The 20,870-nt window shown below is 51.3% G+C and overlaps 1 protein-coding gene across 1 annotated transcript; it reads right to left on the bottom strand.

The window, feature by feature from the left end:
- Positions 1–1,307: 1,307 nt before the first annotated feature.
- Positions 1,308–16,736, bottom strand: erf (Ets2 repressor factor). The gene is made up of 5 exons (XM_067256542.1): positions 16,124–16,736; positions 9,548–9,782; positions 8,098–8,210; positions 5,221–6,125; positions 1,308–4,989 (listed from the first exon to the last, which is right to left on the bottom strand). The coding sequence occupies exons 1-5, from the start codon at positions 16,143–16,145 to the stop codon at positions 4,447–4,449; spliced, it is 1,818 nt and encodes a 605-aa protein (XP_067112643.1). The 5' UTR covers positions 16,146–16,736; the 3' UTR covers positions 1,308–4,446.
- Between the last annotated feature and the right edge of the window lie 4,134 nt (positions 16,737–20,870).

The raw sequence follows: 20,870 nt of genomic DNA, 5'->3' as shown, positions 1-20,870 counted from the left end.
CACCTCGAGAAAGGTCACAGAGATCTAGTAGCTACACCTCAGTGGCAACCTTTTTGCGGTCAGCGCCTGTATAGAAGAAAACAGGAAAACAAATCCAACCCTAAAACTTCCGTCTCTGCCTGAAAAAGTCCAGAGCCTGTCTCTGCAGCAGTATCACAAGTACACCCAGCCTGGTCTGCAGACCCTCAACTAGCAACCACAATTGCAGTCGTTGCGTAGCAACAAGAGTGGCAGTTGATGCCAGTTCATTCAAGTTTTATGCATCTGTAGATGGTCTGAAGGGGCTTCCTCTCAGTTCCAGAGTGTTCTCCTGCTCAGGCAGTGTGTGTGTGTCCTGAAAGGCCAGAGTGGGCAGGAGCTGGCTGTCAGGCGGCTTGTTCTCACCCAGGTCTTTCTCAACAATGGGCCACGATTAGCCACCTTTGTCATCTCACTCTCCTCGGGTCAGCCCCCGACTCCTCTGAAGAACCCTGCACCTCCATCAAGGCCTGCCCGCATCCACAATACCTCCCAGCAGGGACCCACAATCATCTGTCAATCAACCATTGTGGAACGCACCTCCCGGTGAGCTCGGTTGTATACAATTGGCTGAGAGCAGATAGGAGAGCGTGGAGCAGAGGGAGATCAGGTGATAGTGGGGCCAATGAGAGGTGACAGTGAGACAAAGTGATAGAAAACACAGATAGAGAACAATAAGAAGGCAGCCCACAGGCTGGTTTCTGGAAAGGCTCTTGAAAAAGGAGGGACTGTTGCAGCTGTGGAGGGGGGGGGGGTGGAGACAGGGATGAGTAGGCCATGAATAACTGTCATTCTTCTAAAATAAGTTTCCTAATGTTAGCACAGATCAAAAGTGGTTATTTGACGGACAAGCAGTGTAGTTAGATTTGAACAAATCTTGATAGATCAGTGATATGATCAAGGAACTAAGAGAGGATAGAACAGATTGTCAAGCGTCTTGAGACGACTGTACCGCAAATGTCCAGCAGATGGCAGCAGTCTCTAAAACCACATTAGACTTTCACAAGTACAAGCAGTTCAAGCCGGAATGCACTGAAAACTCAACTGCTCTCTCGTCTGAAGAGTAGCACCCACATGACAAGTGTAAACAATGTGAGGACTGCACAGTGTAGAAACCTCCAGTTTGGTGGATTGTAAAAACAGGTCCAATCATAGGTAAACTTTGTAAAACAACCACTGGACTGAAGTTTATAGTACCACACCAGAGGTTTGGACGGACTTATTAATGTCCACTGAATCCTCATTTCCACCTAAATTAATTATGAAGGACACAAAGACACACGTCCATTTAACCTGTTTTAATTAACCCTGATTACAATTTAATTACAAATAATAGAAGAAATACAAGAGAAACAAAAAGCATGAATGTGTCCTCGTGATGTCATCTCATTTCTCTAAACAGTGTTAAGTAACCGCTGGGATGACGGGGGAAACGGTAGCGAGGTGGAAAACAATGTTCAAATAATACACCGGTCCAACAAAATACAAGTCTTTTTTTTAATGAGTAAGTCCCCCGGAAATGGAAAAAAAGATATATACACAATATCAAAAACGGGAATATTTAAAATATGATGGTAATGTGATATAATAACAATAATAATAATATGACCCTTCCTTATTTCCACATTTCCATAACTACACATACCAACCCGCGCCGATGAGGATGACTAGACAGCTAATGGTTAAGATGGACGATAAGTCTGAAGAAGAGCGCGTCAAACAATTACTTCAAGATGCACCAAATTCAATAAGGCAATGGAATAAGGGAGAGGCCTGAGGGAAGGGGTACAAACAATCAAATATGAAAAGTTATGTTAATGATAATCATAATATTAATTGTAACAACGGTAATAAATCTGAAAAATAAAAAGAATATTAGAACAATAGAAATATTGAGGGAGACTGTTACAATACAAGCTGGCCGGACCATATCATAAGCACCAACCCTCCCAGCAGACTGTAGAACATGAGTGTGTTTGATCAGGCTGGTGGTTTACACACACAGACAAATTTCCTCCCCGTCGTGGGAAGTCCCTTTCCGCGCAGGGTTTTTGTGATGTCACATCCTGCGTGGGCAACAGGTGGTTTCTACAGTGACACATTCCTACGCCAGAGAGGCGGCTGGCGTGGGGTGACGTCAGGCGTGACGTCACGTTCCATACTCTCCAGAACAAACAGGAGCCCCACTTGGTGTGCCAGGCCCATTACAGACAGACAGTCAAACACACACACACACACACACACACACGTACAGCCAGGAGATGCTGGGGTGCTGGAGTGCGGATGAAGATCTTGGTGTGCGAAGAAGCATGGTCCAGGTCCACCACTGCAGGGCCAGGATGTGGGGTTCATGTTCATGTTTCTCAACGACCAGAACATTGTGGTCAAAAAGACCCTCCCAGCCTGCAAGTTTGGACCCACATCTCAGGACCACATGGTTCATGATTCAACTTGCTCCCATAAGGTTTTGTTAACATGCTTTAACTTCCACCCCTTCCACCCCTTCCATCCATCTATCTATCCATCCCTGCCCTGAACACAAATATTTGTTCTTACAATAAAATAGAAGTTTTCTGATTCAGTTGACCTAAAAACAGGGATATTTTTCTGTGTCCACCTTCACAAATGAAGGTAAGGAGAGTAGACCAGGCTGTCATAAGAACTTCATAAATCTATCATTAAAAATAGTTCTCCTCATTTCATATCAAACAATAGCTTTGTGAAATATAAGATTTGTATTGAATATATATTCAAATAAAATATATATATATTTATATGTAGCCTATGTATGTGTTGATTCTGTTTCATATTTTTTTCTTGTTCTGTAAAAAGAAGGCAAGATGGCAGTGTATGAGGTACTGGGCCCACCACAATTATGTGTGTGTGTGTGTGTGTGTGTGTGTAGGGGGTTCATGTCACATGTCCAAAACAAAGGCACAATCTCATTCCATCCTCTTTGTTCATTTCGGGCTCCAAAATTCTCCAAAACACAGAAGAAATGGAAAATCATTTCAAACACAGAAAGGCTTCTGAAGGCTTTGTTAGCTGGGCTGGAGGTCACCCTGGGTCATACATTTAACTCGTGTCAGTGTTTCAGCTCAACTAGTCTCAGTTCCAACATCTTCTGTACCAGAGCTCAGCCTCTTTCCACCACAAAATGCCCATAGCATCCTCTGGAAATACTGTCCCATTTTCCAAGGCACTCTCTTGGGAGAAAAGATTGAGAGCAAAGTGAAAAATAGGGGCGTGGAGAGCTGAAAAAACAACCTTTAAAGTCTGTCCATCCATCAGATTGAGGACAGACCGCCAGCCCCCCCACCCTCCTCTCTCTATGCAACAGCCCTAGTGAGGGATTACAGCATCACTAGTGAGAGGGGGGCTGTACTGCACAAGTGTGTACAGTACTATATACTGTCTGTCTCATGAGGCAGCTCAGCTCGGGCTGGCCTGTGGAAGGTAAGGGTTCGGGAGTCGGGTACTGCTGTCCTCTTCCTCTTGAGTTGGCAGGCAGGTTCTGAGAGAGGAGGAGGTGCTCCCCGGCGGGCAGGCAGGGTCTGAGAGAGGAGGAGGTGCTCCCCGGCGGGCAGGCAGGGTCTGAGAGAGGAGGAGGTGCTCCCCGGCGGGCAGGCAGGTTCTGAGAGAGGAGGAGGTGCTCCCCGGCGGGCAGGCAGGGTCTGAGAGAGGAGGAGGTGCTCCCCGGCGGGCAGGCAGGGTCTGAGAGAGGAGGAGGTGCTCCCCGGCGGGCAGGCAGGGTCTGAGAGAGGAGGAGGTGCTCCCCGGCGGGCAGGCAGGGTCTGAGAGAGGAGGAGGTGCTCCCCGGCGGGCAGGCAGGGTCTGAGAGAGGAGGAGGTGCTCCCCGGTGGGCAGGCAGGGTCTGAGCCCAGCCGCTCCACGGCTCCATGTGAGGGGGGTGTCCGGAACTGTGGACACATCCCACACACTTCTTCTGCAATCTCTTTTGCATTTGTCAGTAACACCTGGCACCTCGCAGGTGTGTGTATGTATTTGTTTGTATGCCTGTGTGTGTGGGGCGGGGGGTAGAGGCAGAGATCCCGTATTGACTCAAGACTGGCACAGGGAGAAAGGCACCTTGTGACAGTGTGGTGGGATGATGGATTGGGGGGGGGGGTAATGAGTGTTTGTGGGTCTCAGGGTTAGATATGAGATGGTGTGTGTGTTGGGAGGGGGGGTTCTGGGCCTCTCCTGAAGAGTGGATGTCAGTCCATACATCTGCACATCCTTAGTGTTGTGTTCACAGCAAAATGCTGCATCCTGTGCTCAGTACTGACAAAGGCATGATTTGTGTGTGTGTTTCAACACAGTCTAAGGCTATGTGTGTGTGTGTGTGTATGTGTGCATACAAAACTTGTGTTTGTCTCAAAAGGTGTGTGTGTCAGTGTCTTTGAGTGTGTGTGTCTCCCCCAGGCCTCAGCAGCCAGAGTTCTCCAGAGACAGCTGTGCTGTGGCTCTCTGCAGCTCGGAGCTGGCTCGGCGCTGGGCCGGCGGGGGCGGGGCTCCGAGACTCAGGGGAGGAGTCTCCCTTCTCCCGTTCTCCGCCCGGCCCGCCACCTCCTCTCTCTCCGCCCGTACTTTCTTGTCCTCCGCCTCCTCTCTCTCTCCGTCGGCCTCCATCTTCTGGTCCTCGCTCCAGCGGCGTTTGAAGCGCTGCTTGAGGGGGATGCAGAGCGCCCCGCTGGGGCTGGCTGGAGGCCCCTGGACCGGCTCACTCTTCAGCCCAACCAGGGGGCCTGGACTGGGGATGGGACCTCCCACCAGCAGGGGGGCAGCAGGGGTCTTGAACACGTCCTCGTCTAGTTCCTCCTCGGGGTTGCCATTGGCGATGTGGGGGGCGGTCCCGTTGGCATGCGGCAGCAGGGTGGTGAAGACGTCCCCTTCGTCGTCATCCTCTTCCTCACTGATGTCGGTCACCTCCACCTCCTCTTCCTCGGACTCATCGGATATGGGCTCCACCTTGAACACGCAACCAGATCAGACACACAGCACCACCTTCTAGAAAGTTCTTCCGTGACAGTTACACTCCTAAGTCACATCCCTATCTAATAGTACTAGACAGGTCAAACTGGGTTATTCTTATGTTAAAACATGCACAAAGCTAAAATACTACCTAAAACAGATTGACTGTCTGTATCTACCTCCAGAAACATGGTATTTTGTAATTTGCCAGGATTACACCGGACTCACCTTGATCTTAGGAAGCCCCGCAGAGGAGGAGCCAGAGAGCATCCCACAGCCGGGGTAGGAGGAGCCTAAGCTGGAGGTGGAGCCCCCGTCCGAGTGGGCGGAGCCGTCTCGCTGCTTGCGCCCAGGGGGCGGCGGCTGCAGCTTGAATTTGAAGGGAGACGGGTGCTGTAGCTCCTCCCCCGCCGCAGGCTGGTGCAGCGAATGGGAGTGGGCCGGGCCTTGGTGGGCGTGGTGGGCGAGGCTGAGGCTGGCCTTGCTGTCGGGGCCCACAGAGGGGCGGTGGGGCTGGGGGATGACGATGTTGGGGTAGTGCAGGAAGGCGCGGGGGCTGAGGTGATAGTTGTACACGCTCTGGGTGTGGGCCTGCAGGTAGCGCTTCATGTCCTCGGGGTTGAAGGAGAAGTGGGAGCCCAGCATGGGGGACAGGGAGGGGGAGGGGGAGTAGGGGAGGTGGGAGGTAGGGGTCATGGACAGGGCCGGGGAGAGGGGCGGGGCCAGGAGCCCCCCGGGGCCGGGCAGGGGGGAGACGGGGAACGGGGAGAGGGAGTCCGGGTGCATCCGGTGGGAGGGCGGGTGGCGGCCCAGTACCCCGGGGTTCCCCCCGTACACCCTGAAGAGGGAGTCGTGAGGGAGGCGGGGGTGGAGGAGGTTCCTGTAGGCCCTCTCGGCCCCCCCGGGGCGCTCCTCTCCCCCGCCCAGCCCCTCCTCCAGCTCCGAGTTGGTGGAGGTGCCGTCGGAGCAGTCGGACACGGAGCCCCGGGCCATGCGGCGCGCCACGCTGCTGAACACGCCCGGGCTGCGCAGATCCTCGCTGGGGGACAGCACCTCGGACGGCGTGGATGGGGGGAAGCGGAAGTGGCTGCTGCCTGTCGGCACGGGGGGGGCGCTCTGGGGGACCCCCCGACCTGCACGGAGAGAGACAGAGAGAGAGAAGCATTAGAGAGAGGAGCATTGCAGGGTGAAGTAGAGAATACTACAAGGAGAATTAGACAGAGAGAGAGACAGAGAGAGAGACAGACAGAGACAGACAGAGAGAGAGACAGACAGAGACAGAGAGACCTACAAAACAGACGGGTAAGAAAACATGGCGGGCCACGTTCCCCGTCCTACTTTCCACGGCCCTGCCAGGCTGCTGGGCCGTGTGGCTGTGTGGCTGCTGGGCCGTGTGGCTGTGTGGCTGTGTGGCTGCTGGGCTGTGTGGCTGTGTGGCTGCTGGGCCGTGTGGCTGTGTGGCTGTGTGGCTGCTGGGCCGTGTGGCTGTGTGGCTGTGTGGCTGCTGGGCCGTGTGGCTGTGTGGCTGTGTGGCTGCTGGGCCGTGTGGCTGTGTGGCTGTGTGGCTGCTGGGCTGTGTGGCTGTGTGGCTGTGTGGCTGCTGGGCTGTGTGGCTGCTGGGCCGTGTGGCTGTGTGGCTGCTGGGCTGTGTGGCTGTGTGGCTGTGTGGCTGCTGGGCTGTGTGGCTGCTGGGCTGTGTGGCTGCTGGGCTGTGTGGCTGTGTGGCTGTGTGGCTGCTGGGCTGTGTGGCTGCTGGGCTGTGTGGCTGTGTGGCTGTGTGGCTGTGTGGCTGCTGGGCTGTGTGGCTGCTGGGCTGTGTGGCTGTGTGGCTGTGTGGCTGCTGGGCTGTGTGGCTGCGTGGCTGTGTGGCTGCTGGGCTGTGTGGCTGTGTGGCTGCTGGGCTGTGTGGCTGCTGGGCTGTGTGGCTGCTGGGCTGTGTGGCTGCTGGGCTGTGTGGCTGTGTGGCTGCTGGGCTGTGTGGCTGCTGGGCTGTGTGGCTGCTGGGCTGTGTGGCTGTGTGGCTGCTGGGCTGTGTGGCTGCTGGGCTGTGTGGCTGCTGGGCTGTGTGGCTGCTGGGCTGTGTGGCTGCTGGGCTGTGTGGCTGCTGGGCTGTGTGGCTGCTGGGCCGTGTGGCTGCTGGGCCGTGTGGCTGCTGGGCTGTGTGGCTGCTGGGCTGTGTGGCTGTGTGGCTGTGTGGCTGCTGGGCTGTGTGGCTGCGTGGCTGTGTGGCTGCTGGGCTGTGTGGCTGTGTGGCTGCTGGGCTGTGTGGCTGCTGGGCTGTGTGGCTGCTGGGCTGTGTGGCTGTGTGGCTGCTGGGCTGTGTGGCTGCTGGGCTGTGTGGCTGCTGGGCTGTGTGGCTGTGTGGCTGCTGGGCTGTGTGGCTGCTGGGCTGTGTGGCTGCTGGGCTGTGTGGCTGCTGGGCTGTGTGGCTGCTGGGCTGTGTGGCTGCTGGGCTGTGTGGCTGCTGGGCCGTGTGGCTGCTGGGCCGTGTGGCTGCTGGGCTGTGTGGCTGCTGGGCTGTGTGGCTGCTGGGCCGTGTGGCTGCTGGGCCGTGTGGCTGCTGGGCCGTGTGGCTGCTGGGCCGTGTGGCTGCTGGGCTGTGTGGCTGCTGGGCTGTGTGGTTGCTGGGCTGTGTGGTTGCTGGGCTGTGTGGCACTATAAACCCCCTGGCATGCTGCCACGTGCCAGAATGAAACTGTGGAAAGTTGCTCCTTCTGCCATCACAAACACGGGTCGGCTAACTCTGTTTTCCCCAAAACCACTACGTGTGTGTGTGTGTGTGTGTGTGTGTGAGAAAGAGACAGAGAAAGTGTCTGTGTTTGATTTGTATGTGTGTGTATGCACAGATTATTCTGTGCATGTGTGTGAGAGAGAGAGAGAGTGTGTGATTTTCTCAAACGTGTGTGCACATGGTTTTGAGTGTGCGCGCATGTGTGTAACCATGCTATGAAAACATGTCATACTCCACACCACATCATACAGTCTAACGTTCTGTCCCATACCCAACATTACTGGGAGGCTGTTTTACTGTCTATGGCTGAGCCAAACGCTGCTAATAATGTGTGTGTGTGTGTGTGTGCGTGTGTGTGTGTGTACGGGACCTACCAGAGCCCATGTCTATAAAGGGATAGTTGACCAGGACCAGCTTGTTGAAGTTGAACTTGTAGGTGAACCTTTTCCCCTTAGTCTTATGGAGAATCCTCTTGTTGTAATAGTATCTGTAGGAGGCAGAAGACTGGTTAGACACACACACACACACACACACACACACACAGAGCCTGTGTGTCATTCCTTAGCCTCCACCTGCAGTCTATCAATGAGTACGTGGCCTCCTCCAAGATGTGACACACACACACACACACACACACACACACACACTGCGGGTGTTGCTTTGATATAGCTGTTGGGTGAAGTGGACACAGGAGGTTGGGACATAATGTTCACAGATGGATTGAGAGCCCTTCAACACGCACACACAAGGGAGATGGTGGTAGGGTGAATGAACAGAAACAACCAGCTACATACTACACACACACACGCTTGAGCTTGTTCTTGAGTGCTCTGAAGGGCATTTGAACTCACATCAAACGAAGCCCCAAACTAACCCTTCTGCATGCAGACACTTACAGTACACAGGAAACACACACACACGCTATAGACTTACAGTACACAGGAAACACACACACACGCTATAGACTGGGCATCTATTACTGAGTTCACAGGGGAGGTATCAATACAGTCTGAGCAAGTTTAGAAGAGGGACTACAGAGGGAGAGAGACTCACCCAGACCAGATACCCAGGAGACCCAAGCACGCACACACACACACACACACACACACACACACACACACACACACACAGGAGTAGAGAGAAGACGAGAGAGGGAGACAGACAGGAGGGAGACTGATGACAGAGAAAGGGAGGAGGAGAACGAGAAATCATCACCAACTCACCCACACCAACCTACGACACGGAGGTGACACTGATGACTTACTGTCTTCCGCTGTGTGTGTGTGTGTGTGTGTGTGTGTGTGTGTGTGTGTGTGTGTGTGTGTGTGTGTGTGTGTGCAGGCATGCTGTGTGTCAGAGGGTGAGAACAGACTGAGAGCTAAATAAAAGTTCAGCACATCCCACATGTGCTCCACACAGGGAAAAAGTGTGTATGCGTGCGAGTGTGTGTGTGTGTGTGTGCACGTGTGTGCACGTGTGTGAGTGTGTGCGTGTGACAGTAGGAGGAGCCACGGTTACATCTGAGATGAGTCGTGATTAACAACATCCCTCTGTTCTGTCTCTCTGGCCTCCTCTTTAAAATGAATAAGAAAATAAAGCATCTCCCTCTGTGCCGTGGTGTAGAGGTGAAAATGAAACAGAGACAGACAGACAGACACAGAGAGACAGACAGACACAGAGAGACAGACAGACAGACACAGAGAGACAGACAGACACAGAGAGACAGACAGACACAGAGAGACAGACAGACAGACACAGAGAGACAGACAGACAGACACAGAGAGACAGACAGAGAGACAGACAGACGGACGCCCCCCCCTCTACCTCAGAGCCCGGCTCAGCTTGTCGTAGTTCATCTGGGGCTTGCACTTGCGTGCCCCCCACAGACGGGCCACCTCGTCGGGGTCCTTGATGACAAACTCTCCATAGTCGCCCTGCCAGGCGATGACGTCGTGGTACTCCTCCTTCCTCAGCAGCTCCAGGATGAAGTGCCACAGCTGGATCTGCCGGGAGCCGGGGCTCGACTCGGGCTTGTAGGCCCAGTCAGGGAAGGCGAACCCTGGGGAGGACAGACACGGAGAGGGGGGGGGGGGGGGGGGGGGTTAGAGATGGAAGTGTGGCCGGCCTATCCAAGTGGTTAATCAACAGTGTGCATGGCTGCATGTCAACTGGAAGAATGTCTATGGAATCCTTGTTTTCATCTGCTATGTTCAGGAGGGATGGTCTATTCTCGGAATAAAGGCAAAAAACTCGAAAATATTTTATGCATGTAAACGTAGTCACCGGCCTTAGGTCTGGAGGACAGGCGCGCTCTGACAAGCTTCACACGCCAGCTCATGATGGAGACCGCTGTGTGTGTGTGTGTGTGCGCGCGTTTATGTTCCACCAACGTGGGTTTCGCGAAAAGTCTCAACACCACTTGAACACAAGGCCGGTCTTAACAGCAGACACCACAACATACCTCTATAAGGCCTTCACGCACACAGACATGATAAAAGCAGAATATGGCGTAGCCTAAATATCAGAGGTTAGAGCTAGTTTCCCATAACAAAGCGAGGCCGGAGAAGTCTCCCAGATCCACCAGAGCGCAATCAAACAAGACGGTGTAGGAACAGTTGAAATATTTAGATATTACAATACCAGCACACATTTTTTTGTTTTGGCGTTTTTTTTACATTTGGGGCCAACATGTTGGGGCCAATGTGTGTGTCCGGAGGAGCTGGGGCCCTTTGCTCCTTCCTGTCATGGAGCAGTGTGCTTCACATGGTGCCCGGCACGCACACACCAGATAACACATATCCCGGTAGAGCCAATTAACAAACATATCTATATAAGTGGGTACATGCGTGGGTGCACAATGGGCACTGACACACACACACACCAGCCGTGTGTGTGTGTGCGCACGTGTGCGTCAGTGCTGACTCATGGCCTGCTCTTGTTTGTCATTCAGCTTTCACATAAGAGTCCACCCCCCCCCCCCGCCTTACCATCCCTTTCTTTCTCTTTCTCCCTCCGCCTCCCTCGCTCCCTCTCAGACATGGTCGCCTAGCGACTGGGCCTGTTCGCTCTATAAATAAACAGTAGAAACAGGACAACAGAAACCGACGCATTTAATGAAAAGGTTCCTCAAATGATCCTTCTGACAGGATAAGGCAGCGAAACTGTGTAGAAGGACAAAGGGGTCTGTGAGTGTGTGTGCGCACGCGCTACGTTTCATCAGACTTTGCTCCATGAACTTGACTGTTGCTTTAGCAGAAGCACGCACTGTTCACCCTATAGACACAAGCATGCATGCAAAAATACATGTTTTATATTGCTACATACTACCTCATCTGTGGCATCAGATATTGCATCCTGTGTGTGTGTGTGCATGATCTACCTTGGGTTCAGGTGGGACCACACATTAGCCCCCAAGGCTGTAGCTAGGTTAGAAAGCATAAACACTAATATCTCTCTCTCTCAGGCAGGCAGCTGAACCACCAGGCTGAGATCAGAACGAGTGACTGCAGCCTCGGGGGCCTCTCTCTCTCCCTCTCTCTCCCTCTCTCTCTCTCTCTCTCTCTCTCTCTCTCAGAAACTCCACAGCTAACTCAGCTCCATGGCAGGGGGTCCAGACCCAGAACTCCAGGACCACCGTCCCAGGGTTCCTTGAAGGGGGGGGGGGGTCAGGAAGCAGCTATTGTCTGTCTGCAGTCGGTCAGGCTGTTACAGACCCCTCTGACGTCAGTGCCCTCTGGACCACCAGATAGGCATCGTACTGGCATTGTCCTGCTCTCCTACTGGCCTGAGACTAAACACTCTCCTTCTCTCCTTCTGTCCCGCTCCCCTCTATTAATCCCTTTTTCTCTCCTCCTCCTCCCTTCCTCCTATTCTTTGCGCCTTTATATTTAGAAGGAGGAAAAGGTCTTCCTGCCTCTGTCTGGCTGGTCACACAGGGGTGGGGGGCTGTTGCATACAGACACACACACACACACACACTCCTTGTTCGAGCAGAACCGAGAAGACAGACAAGCCCGCGACAGCACGATGAGCTGAAGGGAGGACACAGAAGGGGGGAGTGAGGGAGCCAGGCATGGGTGAGGAGCGAGGGATGGGTGAGGAGCGAGGGATGGGTGAGGAGCGAGGGATGGGTGAGGAGCGAGGGATGGGTGAGGAGCGAGGGATGGGTGAGGAGCGAGGGATGGGTGAGGAGCGAGGGATGGGTGAGGAGCGAGGGATGGGTGAGAAGCGAGGGATGGGTGAGGAGCGAGGGGTGAGGGATGGGTGAGAAGCGAGGGATGGGTGAGGAGCGAGGGATGGGTGAGGAGCGAGGGATGGCTCTGGAGAGGAGGGGAAGGACAGGACGAGAAGAGGAGGAGAGAAGGGTGGTGGGAAGCCAGCATCAGGTACAAAGCGAGACCATTCGCCCCTCACTCTACCCAGGACAGAGAGAAACGGCACCTACCCACCGCTGTGTGTAGTCATTTGGCTCTGTGACGTCTGTGTGTGTGTGTGTGTGTGACCAGAGTGGAATCCTGAATGGACATTTGTGTGATGAAGACGTGACGGAATCTCCAGGCTGTGTGAGCGCACACAGCCTCCTGACACAGTCCAGACCCCTCTGAGTGTGTGTGCTGTGGGATTCACATCAGCCCTACATGGTAAGACGGGGAGTTTTTGCTAATACTGCTGTTATGTGACTGCCGCGGAAGGCGTGTGTGAGAGAGAGAATGTGAGTCAAAGAGATACATTTCTCCAAATCCAAATCTACAGTGTGTGTTGTGGTTAGGGCTCCAGACGACTTCTATTTTCCTTCAAACCCACACACACACACACACACACACACCAATCAGTCAGCGACAACTTGGTGACTACAGTTGTGGGATTAACTCCCAGTCAATTTGGGCACTGGTCCCTCTCAGACAGACAGGCAGATACAAAGGCAGGCAGACAGACTAGTGGATAAATAGCAGACAAGCAGACAGACAGGTCCTAGTCTCGATGTCTAACTGCACTAATCCTGGCTCCTCATCAAGACCAGGCACACCAATGAAATCAGAGGAGTCCCAGAGGCGTCACCACAGACATGGCAGAATTAGTAGAGTGTGTATGTGTGTGTGTGTGTGGAGGGGGGTAATGCAACACAGACATCAGCCATTATGTGGTATGTGGGGGGTCCGGGAGCCCTAATAAACTGAGTGTGTAAGAAAATGAAAGACGGAGGGAGAGCGAGACAGAGGGGGAAAATGAAAGAACAGTCCTCAGTAAAACGATCTGAGTGACTGTACCTAAAGCTTACTGTAGGTAGCTGTCTGTCTGTAGATTCCATCAACACATCTGATCTATAGGGTGGCGTGCACACACACTCCCTCTCTCACACACAAACGTGTGTGTACGGGTTTGCTGTGCCTAGTCAGGGAAAACAGTGTCGCTGGTTAATTACCTCAGCTCTTCTGTGGTCTAGTCTGGAACTGTAAAGACCAGGGTGGAGACTGGGGGAGCGGGGGAGAGAAGGGGGAGAGAAGGGGCACAGTGGGTGGGGACGATGGACCCATTTGGTCACCATTTCTAAAAAAAATAAAAAGTTCCAAGGCTGAAGTTCCCATACACCTCCCTTCCCCTTCACACCTAGCCCGCTTTGATTGAGCCTGGTTGCCAGGTTAGTGGTGTGGGTTGCCAGGTTGGTGTGAAGTGGCATGAGAAACCAGCAGTTCTGCCTTCCAGTTCCCTCTTTGGTGCACAGCCTTTACAGGACCCAGGTTAGAGACGTCTGCTCCTCAATCTGCCTCCCAGTACACCACCAACACAAACATTAGTTTGAGGTCAAATACTCACACACCCACACACACTCGTTCATTCACCCACACGCTTAGGATACTCTCGCTCAAACAGTTCCCCTCCCTCTCTACCGCACACACACTTGACTCGCTAACACTATTTTCCCTCTTACTCACACACATATTCTCTCCCTCACAAACACTAATTCAAGTAGAAAGCCAAAAGCCACAGGAGATACAGAGCAAGTTGTGACAGACATGGGCCAGACTAAACCTCTGGGGTTCCCACTAGCCAGGCCACACACACACACACACGCACACACAGCCATAAACCATTACAGCCAAAGGACACAACAAACCTGCTCCTCTCACACACGCATGCACGCGCGCACACACACACACCTTGGCTAGACATCGGGGAACAGAAATGTCCTTGTGGCCTGACTAGGCTTTACATGACATGTTGATTTTGGTGTCTGGCCTAACTGTCAGAATGTTAACTCTTAAAAATGCAACACAACAAAGGGGGTGTTTAGAATCATTCTATTTAAAGAGAACTCTTAAAAGTGTGTGTGTGTGTCAGCTGGAACGCCTGTATCCTGTCAGTGTGCTACAGAGATAGGGGTCCTGACAGCCTTATCTGGTCACTGAGCCAACTACTTTGGTTCCACTTGACTTGCTCTGAACTGCAGAGGAACCAGATCATGAAGCCAGGGTGACACACACACACAAACCAGTGCTGGAAGTGTTTCTGACTGGCTGCCTGCCCCATGCACTCCCACAGTCCCAACCATCAGACAACCTGTGTTCAGTCACACACAAACACTCTCACTCTATAACTTCCCCACCCCCTTATTACCCCTCCACACACACACACACACTCTACAGGAGAACGTGCCTGGCCACAGCTGTGACGTCTACGTGTGGCGGCTTGTTGATACAATGAGTAACACAAGTGGAAAATTGGAGCTAGCGGGCCAGACTGCTCTCTTCCTGCTGGGATGCACATGGAAGGTGACCCGTGGAGCAGGGCACATACACACCTATGAGCTCTGTCACCTGGCTGGGGCAGTGCGTGTGTGTGGGTGTGTTTCTGTGTGTACGTGTCCTAAACTAACCCACATGCCGTCTGTGTGGACAACAATCTAGATAACATTTCTAGTTCTAACTTTTACACTGACAACTGTCTACTTAGGAATAGAATATCAATTCTTACACAACACACATCACTTCCTCTCCAGGTTTGTTTTTCCACAATGGAAGTAAGAGGGGTGGATTCCAGCATGTTAGGGTGGAGTTCCAGAAGGCCCAGGGGGCATAGCTATGCTCGTACATACACTAGTGAAACACACAACTCAACCAAACAAAGGAGCTCCATTTTGACATCTTCATCCATAACATAATAATAACAATAGGTTAAAAAATCCCTTCCATCACCCATATGTACATGCAGAATTTAGTTAGAAACTTTATGAAAGGTAACAATCCAATTTTAAAGACAAAGGTGGAAGGTTTTCCATGCCTGAAGTCAACCCACAACGTTTGTGGTCGAGTAGGTGGAGTGAGAGGTAACGATCATCTAATAATTAAAAGAACATGACTTTACTGCCAACTCATTTGGCTATGATCTACTCGCTAATCAATACAGATAAGGACACAATCTTGGCAAACTACTCACGGGCGACGTGCAAATCAAGAAGGTCGCCAGTCTTGACAAATAACGATCAATGTCCGGCTGAACAAATACCGATTAAAAAAACAGTATTTGCTGATCGCAAAAAAAACATAAAATAATCCATGTTTATAATTCGTGGATGTTAACTTCGTACTATTAACTGGATATAGGTAGTACATAGGTAAATACGTATACCGCGGTAGAAAGATACAGGATGCTTCTGCCCTAGGACATCATACATCACTTTAAATAGATCCACCAAAAAGTTGTTTCAAGTGCGAACGACTATCAACGTGAATAGCTAGGTTTCCATTATTTCAGACCACTTAAGTTTACCGCAGTTTGACCGTAACAGTGATAAACAAACATGCAATAATAACATTAAATCAACGCTTGATTTGTCACAGGTGACATGGAATTATATGGTACAAAGTTGAAGAGGAACAATTGAGGCAGAACGAGACATAGGCAGGTTTTACTTGGAACCAAAGCTCCATGCTTATTAGCACTACGTTCCACGAAATGTTCGCTGTTCCAACAATTACACTGACTCTGCTAATTAGCTAGCTTGCGCTAGCGACTCAGTTAGCAAGTTATACAGTTAGGCTAGATAAACGCGGTCCAACTTTAGAAAACTTGAAACAGAAGAGATCGCTAACTTTGCACACCCCATAGTTTGATGATTTGTCGACAAGTGTAACTTGATTAGCTATCTTAGTTCGTGTTCGCTACTTAGATAGAATAACTACCTAGCCTTAGTGCATTTTGACAAGCTACAGTAGCTTACTGGCTAGTCGAGCGCCATAGTTTCACTCTTTCCAGCCAGCCAGCACAGCAGCAGCATGATGATCAACAGGCACATAACGTTAGTATAGGTAGACTAGCTCGCAACTAGTTTTAACAATAGACGACCAGTTTGCTAACAAACTACTGCTGTCGTAGATTAAACGAGTAACTAGTCTCTCTTACCCGTGTCCCCCGAGGTCTTCATGGTGATTCTGTTCAGTGGGCAGTCTGGACACTTTCCCGTTGTGCGGCTCTTCAGATGGCTAGCTTACTAGCCTGTGTTAGCTAGTTGGTGGCTAGTTGGCTAGCTCGCTGACACCCACTTCGTTGTTCTTTCTTGGGATGAAGATAATTAAGTTCGCACTTCCTAAAGTCGTATGCAAACTTTTAACAAAAAATCCCCCAAATTCCACAACTTCTGTTGCCTTTTAGATACTTTTGAACTCTACGTTTCTTTTTTCATGTGTTATAGACGACGAGGTAATAAAGCCAAAAGTTGCCCTGGCCTCGGGGAAATGCACTACTTAAGTCTGAATGGCGTTGCCAGAAGTTTGAGAGCGTCGTGCCGATAGACTTGGGGTTGTCTTAAGGATAGTGTTAGAACTGCGATCTTAAATTGCAAGCTGATCCGTGTTACAATGTTGCATGGTAGATTCTTCCTCATCGTCCTTCCAGACAGCAGTCAAAACATGATCACAAAGAAAAAAGTTTTCACCCAGAAAATGAGGCCAGTTTTTTCTCCTTTCTCTCACTAGCAACAGACTTTTCCTTTTCCATACTCCGTTCTCTTAGCCCCGCGCACACCACTGGCCCCCCTTCCTCTGTCGGGGTGTCGTGTTTCTCTCTCCCTACCACACGGGGCCGCCCACGCTGGCGGACCTGGGAGGGAGGTGGTTACGCCCACTTCCCACTCACTCGGTTGGCGTCACTGCAGCGCACTGCGTTGCTGTGGAGACCCGTTAATGCCAACGGTAATATGATGTATCCTGTTTGCTGCAAAACTGTAAACAGCAATCACCTGCTGTATTAATTTATAGATCATAATCCAATCTCATAGTGAGATAAAGAGAGTAATATATAGCACACCTGTTGGACTCACTATGATCAGGACCATTGTAAAATATCACATTTTGGGAGAATGGTGGCCTGGTGGCCTACAGATGGAGAAGATGGGAGATGGATGAATAGTGCAGATAAAAGGAGGATAAGTTGAAGAACAAATGGAAGTCGCTGAAGTGGAGAACCATGGATGTAGGTGGACTTTTCTTTCTTTTCATCAAGCATACTCTCAGCTCACTCCCTCTTGCTGCTTCCCACTCCCTCGCTCCCTCCTCCGCTCATGTTTCCCCCGAGTACTTGTGTGTGTAATCTGAAGGGCAGTAGATGACATTTCATGTACTGTCACACACGTGCGTAACATTGACACAGCAGTGTTAACACCGCACAAAACACTCCCCCAGAAACACCACACCGCCTCCACTTTTGCCTTCCTCCTCTTGTCATTCCAGGATTCATCTCTCCGCCTCTCCTTCTTTCCGCTTCCACCTCTCCTCCTCTCCTTCTCTCCACCTCTCTTCCTTCTCTACTCCACCTCTCTTCCTTCTCTCCTCCACCTCTCCTCCATCCCCCCTCCTTCTCTCCTCCTTCCCGCCTCCACTTCTCTTCCTTCTCTCCTCCATCCCCCCTCCTTCTCTCCTCCTTCCCGCCTCCACCTCTCTTCCTATTCTCCTCCACCTCTCCTCCTTCTCTCCTCCTTCCCGCCTCCACCTCTCCTTCTCTCCTCCACCTCTCCTCCTTCCCGCCTCCACCTCTCTTCCTTCTCTCCTCCATCCCCCCTCCTTCTCTCCTCCTTCCCGCCTCCACCTCTCTTCCTTTTCTCCTCCACCTCTCCTCCTTCTCTCCTCCTTCCCGCCTCCACCTCTCCTTCTCTCCTCCACCTCTCCTCCTTCCCGCCTCCACCTCTCTTCCTTCTCTCCTCCGCCTCTCCTCCACTCCTCCACTCCTGTTCCTGCGCTTTTCCCTCTTCCCTACCTTCCTTTGCCTTAACGTGAACACTATCCCACCTGGCCGATAAATTTACAGTTGATTCCATGTTTATTGACAGCCAGTAATCATCCCCTCACTCTTTCTCAGGTTCCTTGGGGCCCTGGCTGACTTACAGAGGCAGTCCCAGACAGAGGTGTGGCCAGTTTACAGCTGCAAAGCGATCTTCCTCTCAAATCTCATTGGTCCTGAGGCATCAATAAGGCAAGCCTGGACTCGTCTTCTTCTGTGACAGGCTGGGAGCTCTACAGTGTGTTGAAGCCGTTATCAGCACTGTGTGAGCGACGCAATAAAGAGAGAGAGAGAGGGGTTGAGAGAGACAGGCAGCTAAAGAGAGGGACAGACACTCCTCATAGTCGATAATACAATCTATCTATCTGTCTGCCTGCCTGTCTGCTTGTCTGCCTGCCTGTCTAACCACAGTAATGTATTTGGTTTATGTTTCCATGCAGTCCTGGACTGAGATGGAGACAGCCTCAGAGGTGAGGCTGATTGAATGACACTAGTGTGGGAACAAAAGCTGAGGCTTGGAAACCCTGTGGTGTAGGCGTGTACAAGAAGGGGGATCAAGACTCATTCATTTTGAGACGAATAGTTCCTTACAGTGCCCTGATCAATACAACTCATTAAGGTAGTGATCTATCATCAATGATTAATAGGTAAGCATAGACATGGTTAAACTAGTGGAGTCTTGTGGAGTCAGTTGGCTGAGCGGTGAGGGAATCGGGCTAGTAATCCGAAGGTTGCCAGTTCGATTCCCGGTCATGCCAACTGACGGTGTGTCCTTGGGCAAGGCACTTCACCCTACTTGCCTCGGGGGAATGTCCCTGTACTTACTGTAAGTCGCTCTGGATAAGAGCGTCTGCTAAATGACTAAATGTAAATGTAAATGTAAATGTAACTATATCAAGTATATGTTTACTGGCAGTAAGTTAATAAGCTAAACGTTTTTTTATTATCTATTTTAAAGGGCACATTAAAACATATTAAAACAGTTTGGGCTGTAATCGTAGAGTTGTTGAAATCCGTCTTCTATTGGGTGGAATAGCAACAAGCCACACCCAGGTTCACACCCACTTACTCAAACAGAACACACACACACACGGATAATGGGGGAGGCCAATTCACACCAACACATCTGCTTAAAGAAAACACACACACACATACACACACTAAGGAGGTGTTGAAGAAAGAGGGGAAAGTTTTAAGTGAGTGGCCTTTGTTATTCTCACAGTGTGTGTGTGTGTATGTATGTGTGTGTGACACAGTGATGTAATGATGAAGACATTTTCAATGTCATGGTCTCCTCTAGCCCCCCCCCCCCCCACACACACACACCCTAACCTACACAAACCCTAGACACACAGGCCCCAAGAGAAGAGACACAGCTGAGACCATCCTCTGAGGATCTCAGGGCTGAAAATGGAGGTAGAAGGGGGAGAGGGAGGGGGATTGTAGGGGAGGAGAGGGATTAAGAATGAGGGGTCAAGGAAGAAAGATTTGATGTTGAGAGTGGGCAGGGTAAGTGGCGGGGGAGGGGGAGAAAGAGAGAGGGGGGGGGGAGAGAGAGAAGGGGGGCTGGGGGAGGAAGAGGGAGAGAAGTGAATGGCTTCTTTGTGATCAAAAGGCTTGTTTATTTTCTTGGCGCTTGAACTCTTGAGGAAACACATAGGGTCTGTCTGCGCTGTCTAGCTTCCTAGCTTCCTCCCTTCATTGCCTCCTCTATCGCCTAACTTTAGTGTCTTGGCCATGCTTCTGTGGCACATAGTCCCAGCACTGGTGAACACACCGCCAAAAGTGTGCAGACACTCATACCAGAGCAAATCTACGCACGGAGAGAGACACACACACACACGTACACACACCCCGCAGGCTCTCTCTTTCTCTCACACACTCATGCACATAAGCACACTTGGTCCACCCCCCCCCCCCCCCCCCCCCCCTCCCAGCTGGCATTCGCATGTGTAATAGGATTACTCCGCTCCTGTGCTGTGGCAGAGAAGACTCACATAGAGGAGGGGATGAAACGGGGGAAGGTGGGGTTGAGAAGGGGGAGAGAGGGGCCGATGAAGAGGAGAACAAAGGTAGAGAAAGAGAGAGAGAGGCCAGAGAGGGGCTTCAATTAGTACCTTATTACAATGAATGGAGATCATTGAGGACACTAGAAGCTTTGTCTTCTGTGTTTTGAAAATGTGAAAATAAAACAATCAGCTGATAAAAGGTTTACATAGATTTGCCCCAAATGGCACAAACTGCAAGGAAAAACAAGCTTCAGTGAGAATGAAACTTAGTACAAACTGCCATAATAGCACTCTATTAAAAGTAAAGGTAGTCTTATTCTGTATCCTTAAGAAAAGATAGAGAGAATGGTCATAATTGGAGGGAGTGACAAAGGTGTTGTAGAGAAGCCACACTGGATCCTTGGGGAAAGGAGGCTGCAGAGAGGAATGTGAGAGTTATATTTGACCTACTTCAGGCCTCATGCCAAATCTGTAATGTACACAGTTAGAGAAAGAGAGAGAAAGAGAGAGGGAGGAAATAGAGGGAGCATACGATGAAAACATGAGCAACGAGGAAACATTTGGCAAAGTAGGAAGGGAGGGAGGAAGAGAATGGTGGGAGAGGGTCGGAGAGAGACAGAGAGAAACAGCAAACTAGGAAAACATGAGTAAGGGAGAAGAAAAGAGAGCAGTAGAAAGGAGAGATTTGGGGAGAGAGAAGGAGAATTGGGGAGGGCCGGACAGAGCAAGGAAGGGGGAGAGAGAGAGATGGGGGGAAGGGGGAGGATAGAGTTGGGAGGTATGTGTGGAACGGTGCAGGTCTATATTTAGCACAGTCTGTATGTGTTGACAGGACCTCCAGACTCTCACCAGGGAACTCTCTTCCT

The sequence above is a fragment of the Osmerus mordax genome, chromosome 18 (genome assembly GCF_038355195.1).
Source record: "Osmerus mordax isolate fOsmMor3 chromosome 18, fOsmMor3.pri, whole genome shotgun sequence".
In the NCBI taxonomy this organism is placed as follows: domain Eukaryota; kingdom Metazoa; phylum Chordata; class Actinopteri; order Osmeriformes; family Osmeridae; genus Osmerus; species Osmerus mordax.
This window is presented reverse-complemented; position numbering and strand designations above follow the sequence as displayed.